This window comes from Arvicola amphibius, chromosome 18, assembly GCF_903992535.2.
Source record: "Arvicola amphibius chromosome 18, mArvAmp1.2, whole genome shotgun sequence".
Taxonomy (NCBI): Eukaryota; Metazoa; Chordata; class Mammalia; order Rodentia; family Cricetidae; genus Arvicola; species Arvicola amphibius.
Genome location: NC_052064.1, coordinates 888,265 through 904,078, shown reverse-complemented (window position 1 = coordinate 904,078; position 15,814 = coordinate 888,265). Strand labels below are relative to the sequence as shown.

General features: G+C 38.6%; 1 protein-coding gene across 2 annotated transcripts in view; it reads right to left on the bottom strand.

Moving 5' to 3' along the window:
* Cacna2d1 (calcium voltage-gated channel auxiliary subunit alpha2delta 1) overlaps positions 1-15,814 on the bottom strand; it is a 428,064-nt gene that overhangs the window by 162,382 nt on the left and 249,868 nt on the right. For both annotated transcript variants that reach the window (XM_038315276.1, XM_038315275.1), the window contains exon 5: positions 5,595-5,636. In XM_038315276.1, the coding sequence (XP_038171204.1) occupies positions 5,595-5,636 (42 nt within the window). The remainder of the gene's footprint in view (positions 1-5,594; positions 5,637-15,814) is intronic.

The following is a 15,814-nucleotide window of genomic DNA, read 5'->3' as shown; positions in this document are numbered from 1 at the left end:
AAGATAATAGGACCCAGGTAGGGGGATTGTGACGTGATGAAGGACATGTCATGTGGAAATGTAGTCAAACTAATTTTGTTTTTAAGACGGTTGGAGCACATCCAATAATTTTGTTGAATCCAGCACTGTTATATACATGTAGTTTCACATTTGTTAGGATATTCCAGCCACTTATTTTCAAAATTGACTTGTAAGCTAAACATAAAACTCTGTTCTAAGCCATTCAACCTAGCAACCAAACTAAATACTTAACTGTGTACTAGAGACATCTTTAAGCAAGGACATCATATTGATAACTAAAGGAAACAGAATAACATAAACTATTTGTAGTTTTTGATAAAGAGAGATTCACAAAGATCAAGGTTTTTTTTTCAATGTGTCTATTTAAATTTTTATTCTTTATTATTGTAACTACTACATATCTAGGGTCAGGTGTGGATAGTAAAAATTGGGCTCTTTGAGAATGAAACCAAGCATGGAGAACAGAAAGAAAAATGCTTAGAATGTAGCTAAGATATTAGTTCTTTTTTTAAAAAAAAATATTTACTTATTATGTATACAATATTCTGTCTGTGTGTATGCCTGCAGGCCAGAAGAGGGCACCAGACCTCATTACAGATGGTTGTGAGCTACCATATGGTTGCTGAGAATTGAACTCAGGACCTTTGGAAGAGCAGACAGTGCTCTTAACCGCTGAGCCATCTCTCCAGCCCAAGATATTAGTTCTTAAGTCATTTCAAAGCTACATAAAATGAGATTTGCGCTTAGAGTCAATGACTTGCTAGAGGAAGATCCTTTCACAGGTGACCATACTGTGCTCGACTTTCTCAGAGCCACACCAGCAGCTTTAAGCAAACGAACCTGCCATCTTGGAAATAATACTCTGAGCTGGAACCCAAAGGAATCAAGCTTGGTGGCACCTCCAAGAGGAAAGCCATTTCAATACCAAACGTTGTCTCCTTAGCAGATTCTAGGAACACTAAAAAAGGTCTTAAACACCAAAGTCAATAATATATATTCAATGATCTTAACAAAGGGAAAGATTGATGGACATGATGTTTAGGAATATTTATGTACTCATAATGTGTTGCATGATTCAAAGCCTATTTAAAGCTTAGAAGCAAAAGAGTTGAGATCATTTAGATAATTCAGACATGTATTTGAGACCCATCTCTAAATATTCCATATTAAAGTACATTGAAACGATGAAGGATGAGTGGGAGGAATGTCGCCATTAGCTTTAATACACTAAGGAAAGCAACTGGAGACATGTAGAGAAACAACTATCTCCTAATTACTACTCTCCCTTCATTTGCTTAAATAGTCAGCTTTGATATTTTCTTGAGCTATACCGATCTGAGGGAAAAATCTGAATTCTGTGTCCCCTTGCTATGAATTGCAGAGTTCATTATAGGCTGCAAAGAATGAGTGTAAAAGGAAGTGGTGAGGGTAAATGGAAGGCTCCGGAACACAAAATGATTTCCTCGAATGTCACCCACCTCCTTTGTGTGGAGAGAGAGAGAGAGAGAGAGAGAGAGAGAGAGAGAGAGAGAGAGAGAGAGAGAGAGAGAGAGAGAGACTGAGACCGTGAAAAACTGACTAACATCCAAATATGATAATATGATCCTGGAGAGTCTAAAGAGGAATTATGAGCTCCCACACTATCCCTGGTACCCAGAAAATTACATAAGAGAGTAATCAAAGTTATTTTTTCAGGTAATTTAATTATATTGCCATAATTCCTAATAAATTTCCAAGAAAGACATAAAATATTGCAAATCACTATACTGGGCTATATAGAAGGTTCTTCATACGGTTCAATTCAAGTTAAAACTTAGCATAAAATTGTATCTATCAGCCATATTATTTCTCAAAGCCTTCTGTGAGCAACTTAATGTCTTTGAGGCAATTCCTCCGAATTACAATTCTGACTAATTATATTATTGTTTTGAGCAGAAATTATTGGTACAGCATTCGTTTTGATTAATCATTTAGGTGCAACAAAAGTATTTTCTCAAATGCTTAGGAAAGTGTTTCACCCACTAGTTAGCTTTGTCACTTATGAGTTTTTAATTACATGTATCTGTGTGTGTGAAGGGGGAGGAGACATGAGTTTTTAATTACATGTATCTGTGTGTGTGAAGGGGGCAGAGACATGAATTTTTAATTACATGTATCTGTGTGTGTGTGAAGGGGGCGGAGACATGAGTTTCGGTCCCAGTGGAGGTCAGAAGAGGGCATCCGATCTGCTGGAGCTAGGGTCATAGGCTGCTATGAGAGCCCCGATGGAGATCTCCTGACAAAACTCAGGTCCTCCACAAGAGCAACAAGTTCCTTTACAGCTACCACCATCTCTCTGGCCCCTGCTCTTGGCTTTCAAGCTCTCTAAAATATTTGAATTTGTATTTAAAAAGAAATCTGCACAAATTCCTTATATAGACATGTTGGTAAGCACATCAAAAGTTAATACAATATTCTTTAAAACTTTAACTACAAACAAAATATATTCTAACTTATTTTAAAAACTTCAAACTGATAAAAGTATTCAGATTCACTAATATCGTCACAAGCTAATAAAATTTGCATATGTCAGGCAACTGTTACTCAAATGGGCATGAAAAAAATCTAATTTCGCCAACATTCGAAAATACATATTCATATCCATATATTTCTGATAAATTGAACCTCAGAGTATTTCAACGAGGTATAAGAATTTTGAACAATATGCTTCACCTATGTGTAGGACAAAAAGTGAATATTGATAGATGAAACTAATCAAGACAATGAAAAAGCAACTTTAATGTGCTGAGTGTTCTTTTCATTCAATGCCATGTAGTGCTGCAGGAAATAATTAGCTTGTAATCTGAAAAGAGCAGTGGAATTTGGTCTAATTATTCTGTAAGTGATACGCGCACACACACACAAACATACACAAATAAAGTAAAAGATCCAAAACCTCTAACAGAACCATGTCTGGGAATCTATCCTATAAACAAAATCGAAATTTTATTTAAAATAATAATACACAAATATATGTATTGTATTGCTCTGCATTTGAAAGTTCAAGAAGGGACATTTTCCTTCCTCACCATAAGAGTTCATTTCATGGTATCAAATCAACTCAAATTGTTACCTAACATCTAGTTAACAGCACAGTAAATAATTTCACTACTTTCTAGGGCAGCCATGTGGATGCTTGTGAGGCTGATCTAGGTTGCACATGTCTGCAATACCTGCCATCCTTACATAGCAAGAAGCTGTCGCACAAAACCTACACAGAAGGCAGTGACAAAAGCAAATTAAACACATGTTAATAGGAAAAAATTGAAAGTAAGATAAAAATAAGGTATGATATTTATAACTGCATAAGAAATTTTTAGATGTCTTTTCTCCTTCAAGTACTAAATTTTGAAATATGTCCAGAATCTTTATATATGTCAAGTACATTCTCCATAAAATACATACTCTCATCAGAATCCAAGATAGAAGTAGAATGAACTCAAAATAGCTCAAGTCAACTGTTAACTTGGATGGGGTTTTATGTGCGTGCGCTATGTGCCTGTGCAGGGCGGAAGTCAATGTCCAGTGTCCTCAATCACTCTCTGGGTTCTTTATGAAGGATGGATCCCATTGATTGGCTACACTGGCTGAGCAACAATCCTGCGAGATATGTGATAGGTGGACAGATGCCAGCAGCAGCGCCAGCTCCTGAAGTGAGGGCTGAGAGCCAGACCTCAGGTCCTCAAGCTTGGACGGCAAGCACTGTAACTACGAAGTAGCTCCCCAGCCAAACCTTTAGAACTTTAATAGCATTTGATAACCTCTGGGTAACTTTAATGTCAGGACTCGTCTGAGCATGACTTGGTTTCTGAATTCTATAATTTTATATGTACTATATAAGAGTCTCTGTGCATTGTCTATCAATGTGTACATAAATAAATAAATAAATGATATTCCTCCAAACACTCAATAGTAGTTATTGGATTTAAACATAAATGTTGGTTTTTGATATCTATAAACTTTTGATTAAATTTATTGAAATCTGTCTTTTTAAATGCATCATTTTATAAGAATGTCTAACACACAACGGTATAATGCACTTATTTTGGTTAGGACGAAGCAGCAGAACATACAGCTCAGTCAATAGCTCCACTCCCACGGATTCTTTTCTCTATTACAGAGTGGCTTTTTTTAAATACTGAAATAGCAGAAATAAAAACAACAAACGTGTTATTTTTTTCAATATTTGAGAGGCCATCTCTGCATGTAAATTCTGAAGAAAACATTGGATGTGCTCACAGGATTCCAGATACAAAATGCATGCACGCTACACTAGTCATGATCAGTGGACATTCTAGCCTGGAACACGATGAGGGAGGACGGGGTTGTTACTTAACTAAGAGTCAGTGTCACTCTTCTGAGTGTGTGCTTCTTTCTGTGTGAAGTAAAAGGGAACTGGACACTTACAGGTAGATCTCACTAAGCAGAGCCGCTCTGCTTGGCATAAAATGGAATTGCTTGTACGAGAGCTAGAACAAAATAGTTATTTGCTATATTTAGTGTCATCACAAAGTAACACTCTAGAGGACATGGGCTATAACATCAGGGTCGGTGTTTTCATGAACTACATGTTTACTAAAAGATACAGTTAATATACTAGCAAGAAAATTAGGGATGAGTTTGCATTTTTTTTTTGCTTCTGAGATTATATTCATAGCACCCTGTCCTTCCCTTTCCCCTCCAAAGCCTCCTATGAACTTACCTACCTCACCTTCAAATCTAGCCAAATTATCTTCAAATAACAAATCCTAATTTTAATTCTAACTCTTTTTCTGATAGCAGTTCCCACAGAAGTCTGAATATGGAATCAGATCCCCTGGTACTGGAGTTACACATGGTTGTGAGTGCTCATGTGGATGCTGGGAACAAGGCCCAGGTCCTTTGCGAAAGTAGGAAGTGCACACATATGGAGTGCACACATACGTGCATACAAAAATACAGGTAAAACACTCTTACACACAAAATTTAAAACTAAATAAATACAAAAAGAAAAAAATAACTAGAATTTTATCTGTGATAGGGGAGATGTGTCTTTCACAGTGTTATCGTACAAATTAAGATAATTAGTGAAAGATGGCTAATAGGATGCCAGAAATTTTAGTAGAGTTGCATATTCTGGGAGTAGTAATGTATCAGTGTGTGTGTGTGTGTGTGTGTGTGTGTGTGTATATATATATATATATATATATCACATATGTAAATTATTTGAAAGGTCAACTCTACTTATATTACATTTTTTGTTATTCTCCCTACACAATATTCTGTGCTCAGCCTTGCAAAGGTAATACACATATCTAAGCCACTCCGGCACATGCTAAGGCACATACAGGGTGTGCTGATTCAGAAATAAACACCTAGAAAGCTATTTCCAATACAGAAAGGCCTGCACGAAGTCAGTATAAATAAGTATAACACCCATCATCACCTCAATACATCTAACTATTGTGTTGCTTTTGCCATCTATCATTCTCTTTAAATGTATCAAATCCAATCGCAGCTAAGTAATAATTTAATGTAAAAAAATCAATACTCACATCAAGATCATCTTTAGCATTGTAGTAGACAACTTCATTGCTCTAAAAAGAAAAAGAATTTTGCATTGATTAGAGAGTATAAACAAGAAATACTGGACTTAACAAAACACTTTTGACTATTTTAAGTAACAAACTCATTTTAAGTAACAAACTCATTGACTATTTTAAGTAATGAGCAGAATTGTTTTTAAACTCTATCCTATGAAAGCCATGGACATGCCAACATTTTTAGAAACATTGAGACAGGCCACTAGGGCAACCAGAGCAACACATCCTGCAACGGAGAAACGATCCAGTACAGGACTGAGAAATATCGTCCTAAAGAACACAAGGATTTTATGGTGAATGCTCACTTGGTATATCCAGATAAATACATAAATACAATAAATAATGAACCTTACTAAAATTAGGTAAAACAATTTTTATATTAGGATTAAACGTTTTTAATCTTCATATATAACTTTCTACAGTACCAATATTTGAAGACATATTATGCAATCTCAGAAATTGTTCATCAGATCTAAGTAACTGAATTCAGATAGTAAAGGGTACCAAATCATGTAACTGTCAGACTATATAACTATCAAATTAGATGAGAATATTATTTCTCACTGGGTATTGGTGGTGCATGCCTTTAATTCCAGTACTTGGGAAGCAGAGGCAGGTGGATCTCTGTGAGTTTGAGGCCAGCCTGGTCTACAGAGTGAGTTCCAAGACATACAGACCTAAACAGAGAAACCTTGCCTCAAAAAAAAAAAAAAAAAAAAACAGCAAAATTTTCAATTCTTGTGGAGCAGTAAATGAGTGTGCACACTTCAACAAGAATAAACAATAGACAGTTCCTCTGAACATGGTTGCTGAAATATACTGAAAGTATATACTTCCAGATGTGTTTATCTTATGTGCGAGACTGTTTAGTCTCATGCACATATGTGTAGCATGTGCATGCCAAGTGCTTGTGGGGGACAGAGGAGGCAGCTGGATCCCCTGGCACTGATGAGTTGCCGTGTAGGCTCTGGAAACTGAACTCAGATATTCTGCAAGTATAACTAACTCTCTAAATTGTTGGTCCATCTCTCTGGCCTCCAAAATACTGAAAATATTAAGCAGAACTATAAAGCGTTTTCCAGAAGGACAACATAAAAGAACAAAACTGACTGTCGGGGATGTCAATCCTTTTCTTGCATTGGGAGACTAGTTCTGCATATCTGTTGCAGCAAATTGGACACTATATAAAGATGCTTTTTTCTGTGTCATGAACACTTGCCAGCATGGATAATTCTAAAACTGCAATAATAGAAAGTCTATAATCAACTAATTTTTAGAGGATATTTACCTGGGCTCTATTTTTAAAGACAGTAAGTTGAGGTGCAGGCTTCAGTAAAGGAGATGAGTGCCTCACCAGCCAGCCGAACTGGCCCATTCCACAGGTTCAGTTCCCCAAGATCCACCCCACAGCTCTTGCCTTCCTCCCTCACAACCCCCACCACTGCTGAGCCCTGCCCTCACCTCCTATGACTTCTATTCCTTAGTTGCAGGGCACACCAGTCACTAAATAAATGGAAGATCTCCCCACCTTACCAGTTAAACTGATAGGGTCCCCAAATACTGTTCTCTAAGACCCATCCCACAACACGTCCTACCTCAACAGCCCCACCATTGCTGGGTGCTGCCCCCACCCTGGCTGACTGTCACTGCTAAGATGCAGGTTTTATCAGTCAGAACAGGTGCATGACCCACCTGCCAAATGAACAGTCCCACTCCCTAGATTCTCCAAGACACATCCCACAGACCTCACCCTCCCATTGCACCATCCTGCCTTCGGGGGCCTCCTCCCTGCAACTCCAGCTAGCTTCATCTGCCCAGTTGCAAGCCACTCCAGTCAGTCAGAAGAACAGGTTCAGATCACACCAGTCAGAAGAGGTCCCCTTACTGAAACAAATGCCAAGCAAGCTTCCAGAAGGCAAGGTCCCAACATGGACAGACAACCTAAAAGATTAGAGTTCACACTAGTCACCAAAAATCCAGGTCACAAAGATGACAAGGTCAAAGAAGTAACATAAAACAAGGAAAAGATGTATACACACATGTGCACGCACAGAGTGAGCGAGCGAGCAAGAGAGAGAGAGAGAGAGAGAGAGAGAGAGAGAGAGAGAGAGAGAGAGAGAGAGAGAGAGAGGAAAAAAACAAACTCAGAAATTGGGAATTAAACCTAATCATCCCAAATCCAGATGCCTAAACATCAGTGTATGAATACAGTAATCAAGAGCCCAGGCAACATGGCCCAAGCAGAGAACAGATATCCTGACAAAAAGTCCTGAATATGCTAATGTAGCAGAAACATGAGGAAAGGACCTTAAAAGAAACTTTGTAAAGATAATAGAGGACTTCAAAGAAGAAATAAAAAAAAAAACTCCCTTGTCAAAAATTGTGAGGAAATCAATAAATCCATTAAGGAATACAAAGAGAAAACAGAGGTGAGGGAAATTATTCAAGACTTGAAAATTGAAATAGAAAATTGAAAAAGAAAACACAAACTGAGGGAAATTAAAGCAATTCCACTAAAACCAGGGACTAGACAAGGTGCTCACACTCTCCATATCTATTCCATACAGTATCTGAAGTTTTAGCTAGAGCAATTAGACTACTAAAGGAATTCAAGGGATACATGTTGGAAAGGAAGAAGTCAAAATATTGCTATTTGCAGATGGTATGGTATGGTATGGTATGGTAGGGTAGGGTAGGGTAGGATAGGATAGGATAGGATAGACACATAAGAAACCCCAAAAATTCTACCAGAAAATTTCTACAGTTGATGAACACCTTTAGTGAAATAGTTGGATCCAAACATAACTCAAAAAAGTCAGTACCCCTCCTCTGTACAAATGATAAAGGACTGAGAAAGAAATCAGAGAAACAATACCCTTCCCAAGAGCAACAAAAAGGATAAAATACTTGCAACTCGAATCAAACAAGTGAAAGACCTATATGACAAGAATTTCCGGTCTTTGAAGAAAGAAATTGGAGAAGATAGCAAAAGATGGAAAGATCTCCCATGCTCATGTATCAGGAGGAATAGCACAGTAATTATGGCCATTTTGCCAAAAGAAATCTACAGATTTAACTCAATTCCCATCAACACAATTTTGTATAAACATTGAAAGAACAATACTCAACTTCATATGGGAAAACAACAAAAAAAAAATCCAGCATAGCTTAAACAATCTTGTACAAGAAAACAATTTTTGGAAGTATCACCATCCCTGACTCCAATCTCCACTATAAAGATACAGTAATAAAAACTGCATGGTATTTGCATAAGGACAGACTGGTTAAAAAATGGAATGTAGCCGAAGACCCAGAGTAAATCCATACACATATGGGCACTTGATTTTTGAGCAAGAAGTCAAAATTATATAATGGAAAAAAGGGTATCTTCAAAAAGTGGTATTGGTCTAATTGGATGTCACCATGTAGAAGAGTGCTAATAGATCCATATCTATCACCCTGCATACAACTGACATCCCTGGGGATCAAAGACCTACACACGAATCCAGGAACACTGATACTAATAAGAGAAAGTAGGAAACAGTTTTGATAGGATTTGCACAGCAACTTCCAGAATAGAACACCAGTAGCACAGACACTAAGATCAACAATTAATAAATAGAACCTTATGAATATATAAAGAACTCAAGAAACTAAATACCAAGAAACCAAGTAATCCAATTAAAAAGTGGAGTAGAGATCTAATAGAGAATTTTCAACCAAAAAATCCCAAATAAAGAAATGTTTAACATTCTTAGCCATCAGAAAATTTCAAGTCAAAATTACACGGAGATTCCATCTTACATCTTTCAGAAAAACTAACATCAAAAACAAGTGAGCTTCAACTTCAGTGGAACTCCGAAACATAGCTTGCTCCAATACTGAGGGGACTTAGGAGGTGAGAGAACAGCCACACGACAGGATACTCCACTCTATAGGACCTCCACAGTGGAACAAATCCCAAGGCCTCTTCCCCAACTCCTTAGACTTTTCTAGCCAGCCAGCAGGGTGTTTCCTGTGGGTAAACTCCCCCCAAACCCAAACCTATCCACTGTACCCCCCCCCCCAAGGTACTAGCCACTCCCTGCCTAAGAGCTCAAAGCTCGCTACAATCCTGAGGGGAATAAGAGCATAGTACAACATTGAGGGGAATAAGAGAGAGCACCAAGAAAGCAAACCAGGAGAGAAGACCAAGACAGCAGGCTTATAGAGACCTTAGAGGCTTTCTGAGACAGACATTGACAGTACAAAGAAGACAAAAAAAAACCCTTCTAAACAGTCGGACAGCCACTGCAAAGATTGGACCAAGACACAAAGACACTGCCGGCATCATCTAAAGGAAGAGATGGGTAGGCACAATGCCAGAATGCCTCCAAAAACCTACAAAGCAACATGGTGACACCAGAACCCAGTGGGCATACAACAGGAAGACTTGATCATTCTAACTCAGAAGAAGTAGAAAAAAAAACAACTTTAAATGTAACTTTATGAACCTGATGGAGACCTTTAAAGAGGAAATGAAAACTCTTTTTAAGAAATGAAGGAGAGGACAAACACAAAATTGGAAGGAATTAATAAATTTCTCAAAGAAACCCAAGAAAATCAAGAAAAAACAATCAACAGATGAAGCAAACAGTTCAAGACTTGAAGACTGAACAAGAGGTAATAAAGAAAACACAAACTGAGGGAATTCTGAATATGGAAAATCTGGATAAACAAACAGGAACTACAGAGACAAGTGTAACCAATAGAATACAAGAGATAGAAGAAAGAATCTCAGGTGCTGAAGATACTATAGAGGAAATAGACTCATTGGTCAAAGAAAACATTAAATCCAACAAATTCTTAACACAAAACATCCAGGAAATCTGGGACACCATGAAAAGACCAAACCTAAGAATACTAGGGATAGAAGAGGGAGAACTCCAGCTTAAAGGCACAAAACCATAGAAGAAAACTTTCTCAACCTAAAGAAGGATATCCTTATGAAGGTGTAAGAAGTTTACAGAACACCAAACATGCTAGATAAAAAAAAAATCCCCTCATCATATAATAATCAAACACAAAACATACAGAATAAAGAAAGAATATTAAGAGGAGCAAAGGAAAAAGGTCAAGTAACATTAAAGGTAAACCTATCAGAATTACAGCCGACTTCTCAATGGCAGCCATGAAATCCAGAAGATCCTGGGCAGATATGCTACAGACACTAAGAGACTACAGATGTAAGCTCAGACTACTATACCCAGTAGGGCTTTCAATCACCATCGATGGAGAAAACAATATTTAAACAGTATGTATCAACAAACCCAGCCTTACAGAAAGTACTAGAAAAAAACCCCAATCCAAGGAAGCTAAATATACCCACAAAAACACAGACATCTGATAACCCCCACCAGCATAACTCAAAGAAGGGAAACACACAAACACTACTACCAAAAAATAACCAGAGTTAACAATCAATGAGATACCATCTTACACCTGTCAGAAAGACTAAGATGAAAAATATTAATGATAGCTTATGTTGGAAAGGATGTGGCGTAAGGGGAATACTCATCCATTGCTGGTGGGAATGCATACTTGTACAGCCACTCTGGAAATCATATGGTGGTTTCTCAAAAAACTGGGAATCAACCTACCTCAGAATCCAGTAATACCAATCTTGGGCATATACCCAAAAGATGCTCAATCATACTATAAAAGCATTTGTTCAATTATGTTCATAATTTGTAGCATTATGTGTAATAGCCAGAACCTGGAAACAACCTAGATGCCCCTCAACAGAAGAATGAATAAAGAAAATGTGGCACATTTACACATTAGAATACTACTCAGCAGTAAAAAAAACAATGACATCTTGAATTGTGTATGCAAATGGATGGAATTAGAAAACACTATCCTGAGAAAGGTAACCCAGACCCAAAAAAAGATGAATATGGTATGTACTCACTCATAAGTGGATACTAGCTATAAACAAAGGACATTGAGCCTATAGTTCATGATCCCAGAGAAACTAAGTAATAAGATGAACACAAAGAAAAACATATATAGATCCTCCTGGAAATTGGAAACAGACAAGATCACCTGACAAAATTGGGAGCATGGGGGTAGGGGTAAGAAGGGAGGATAGAAGGGGAATAGGAAGGGAGAACGAGTGGGTTGAGGATAACTTTAGGAAATGGGATAGTTGAGATGGAGGAAGGACAGAGAGAGCAAGGAAAGAGATATCTTGATTGAGGGATCCATTACAGGGTTAGCAGAAATCTGACTCTAGAGAAATTCCCAGGAATCCACAAGGCTGACTCCAGCTAAGACCCTAAGCAATAGAGGAGAGGGGGGGAGGGGTCCAATCTTGACTTAGCCTGTAGTCAGACTGATGAATATCTTAAATGTCACCATAGAACCTTCATCCATCAACTGATGGAAACAGAAGCAGAGAACCACATCAGAGCACTGAACTGAGCTCCCAAAGTCCAGTTGAAGAGTGGAAAGAATGAGAATATTAGCAAAGAAGTCATGACCATGATGGGTTCACCCACTGAAACAATTTACATGAGCTAATAGGAACTCACCAACTATAGCCGGACTCGGGGGGAACAAGCATAGGACCAAACTAGTCCCTTTGTATGTGGTTGACAGTTGAATTGCTGGGGCAGACTGAAGGGCCACTGGCAGTAGCACCAGGATTTATCCCTACTGCATGTACTGGCTTTTTGGGATCCTATTATCTTTGGATGTATACCTTGCTCAGCCAAGATATGGTAGGGAGGGCCTTGGACCTTCCCTCAAAGCAATGTGCCCTACCCTCTCTGAGGATTGGATGGGGGTGGGGTGGGAGGGTGTGTGATGGGAATGGGAGGAGGGGAGGGAGTGGGAACTTTGATTGATATTTATTTAAATCTAATAAATAAAAACAATAAAATAATAAAATAAAAAACAAGTGACAGCTTTTGCTGGAGAGGCTGCAGAGCAAGGGGAACACCTCTCAATTCCTGGAGGGAATGCAAACTTGTATAGCCACTTTGGAAATCAATGTGGTGGTTGCTCAGAAAATAGAGAATCCATTTACCTCAAGACCCAACTATATCATTCCTGGGCATATGGACACATACCAAAGGACTCCACCATACCAAAAGGAAATTTGCTCAACTATGTTCATAGTAGTTTTATTCGTTTGCCAGAAACTAGAAACAACCTAGATGTCCCTCAACCAAAGAATGGATAAAGTTGTGTACACAAGGAATTTCCTCAGCTGTTAAAAAACAAAGACACTATGAAATGTGAATACAAATGGATAGATCTAGAAAATATCATCCGGAAAGGGGTAACCTACACTCAGAAAAACAACAATGATACGTATTCACTTACAAGTGGATATTAGCTATAAAGTAAAAGATAACCAAGGTACAATTTACATACCTGGAGAAGCTAAGTGATAAGGGGGTTGCATGAATCTCACTGTGAAGGATAAATAGAATAGATATTGCCAGTGGAAAAGGGAGGGGCTTATATGTGGCTGGGAATGGGACAGGAGGGATCTGGTCTGGAGAGGATGGACGGAGAGAGTACTGGGAGAGACAACTGGAATCCGGGGACATCTCTGGAATATGCAGAACCCTAGTACAATGGAAACTACCAGGAATCTAAGAAGCTGACACTAGCTAAGACTCTAGAAATGGGGGTCATTGAGTTTGGCCATCTCCTGTAACCAGGCAAGACTTCCAGTGAAGGGATTGGGACACCAGTCTAGCCACATAATCTTCAACATACAATTTGTCCCGACTACAAGATGGGCTGGGGTAAAGGTGGCCCAGAAATTGTGAGAGAGGTCAACCAATGACTGATCCAGCTTGAGAACCATCTAGGAGAGGAAGCATATCCCTGACACTGGTTGGAGGGCTAGGACCCAGAGGTGGGACAACCCAGGCACCTTAGGATATAACCAAACACAGCTTCCAAAAACAAAACCAAAAAAAAGTCAATGAAATGATTCTTAATGATATTCTGCTATACTTATAGATTGGAGCTTAGTCGAAGGGTCATCAGAGAAGCTTCACCCAGCAACTGATGCAATTAGATGCAGAGACCCACAACCAAACATTAGGCAGAGCTTGCAGAAATCCTAAGGAAGAAGAAGATGAAGGGTTGGAGAAGCCAGAGGGGTCAAGGATACAAGAAAATCCACAGAATCAACTAACCTGGGTTCATAGAGACTCACAGAGACTGAACCAGGAGCATGCATGGGACTGACACAGGCCCCCTTACATATATTACACGTGTGTAGCTTGATCTTTTGGTAGGACTCCTAAACAGTGTTGGCAGTAGCTGCCTTCAACTCTGTTGTCTTTTTTTTAGGACCTTTTCCTCCTATCAGGTTGCCTTGCCCAACCTCAATAGGAAAGGAGGCACCTGATCTCACTGCAACTTGATATACCATGGCTGGTTGATATCCATTGGAGGCCTGCCCTTTTCTTAAGAGAAACGGAGGAGAAGTGGATGGGTTGGGAACGGAGGACTGGATGGGGCTCTGGCAGGAGAGGAGGGAGGGGAAACGTCTGTAATGCAAAACCAGACCAAATAAATAAATAAACCACATACTATGTTATTATAGCTTCTTTATAGAAAAAAAATTCGTGAAAGTCATGACATTTTGAAAAAAGTAGTTAATTGTCACTTTGGAAGTCTGGACAAAGGCTCTACAGTTAACAGTGTGTACTGCTCTTTTACGGGAACATAGGCTGGCTTACCTCTATTCTATTCTCTCTAAGCTCCAGGAAACCCGAAGTCATCTTAAGGACTCTGGACATTTTCACTCACACAGCAAGCATGCTCATACTCTCTCTGTCTCTGTCTCTGTCTCTGTCTCTCTCTCTCTCTCTCTCTCTCTCTCACACACACACACACACACACACAGACACACACACACACACACACATAAATCTTTTGAAAATGTCACCCTTTTCACATGTTCACAGGTCTCAGCGTGTGTCTTAATGTATACATCTCCACAAAGGAAAACATAGTTTTGCTTCCCAAGTTTCAGAGCCCAGTATCCACCTGCTGTTTCTGATTTGCAACGCCTGTCTTGAGACTGAAAAGACTATGTGAGTCTCTGTGAAGACTGAAGAAGCCCAAACTGTAAATATTAGAACATATGCTTCATCTCCTGGATTAAAACACAAAAACACATACACTGCAATTTGTTTCAAAAAGGATTGACTGAACTTTTAAAAAAAATTGATTTTTGAAGTGACTGGGTAGTGAACTTTAATGAGCGTAGAATTTCCAATTCCTGGAACTTCTTACAGCATCCTTTGTGACTGAATTAAATACAAAGCAGGACACACTCCCAAGTTCCCCCCGAGACCTACACCTAATCACTGCTTCATTGATTCCACTTGCCAAGCAGTCCTTTAGGTCTCAGAGACAATTTTCAGTTCTGGACTGCGGATCCCAACAACGGAAACGTAGAGGAAGTTACTCTGCATTGCAGACTTCATGCTTCTTGCATTTACAAAATCAGAACAAGTAGAGAACCGAGTGAAGCTGTGTTAAATCCCAAGCCTTTGAGAACAGTAGTGTCAACAGAGACATGCATACTTACACATCATTGGGCCATGTCAGGAAATCAGGAAATGCATTCAAAACCCCTTCTCTTACTGGAAACAGTTTAATTAGGCAGGATGCCCTAGATCACATTTGGTAGACAGTCCCAAAGGCAAGGTTCATCAAATTGTTTACTCTATGTGATCATGCAATGAGTTTAAACCTCCGATGCAGGAGGGTCCCGCAGGCTGTCAGGAGACAATCAAGTATGACGGGCATGCTAGTAACTCAAATCAAACATTTTGATTGTGCTAAGATAAATTTTATGTGAAATCTAAATTCAGTCAGGCAAAATTAAACTCTTAAAAATTCAAGTTTGAGGATTTCTAACATATTCTTATTTTTACTGTACTGCAATTTATATAAATCCTGTTATTCAGCTATACTTTTAGAAATTGTTCATTTCTCCTAAACCTGTTTTGGAAAATGATAAACTGAAATTTATTTAAATTTTCTGCAATTTTACCAGGTTTTCTGGGTTTGAGATGACATCATTAATTATACTTGATATGTTAAAATTAACTGAAAAATTCAAATGCTGCATATGTGTGTATGATTTAAATTTA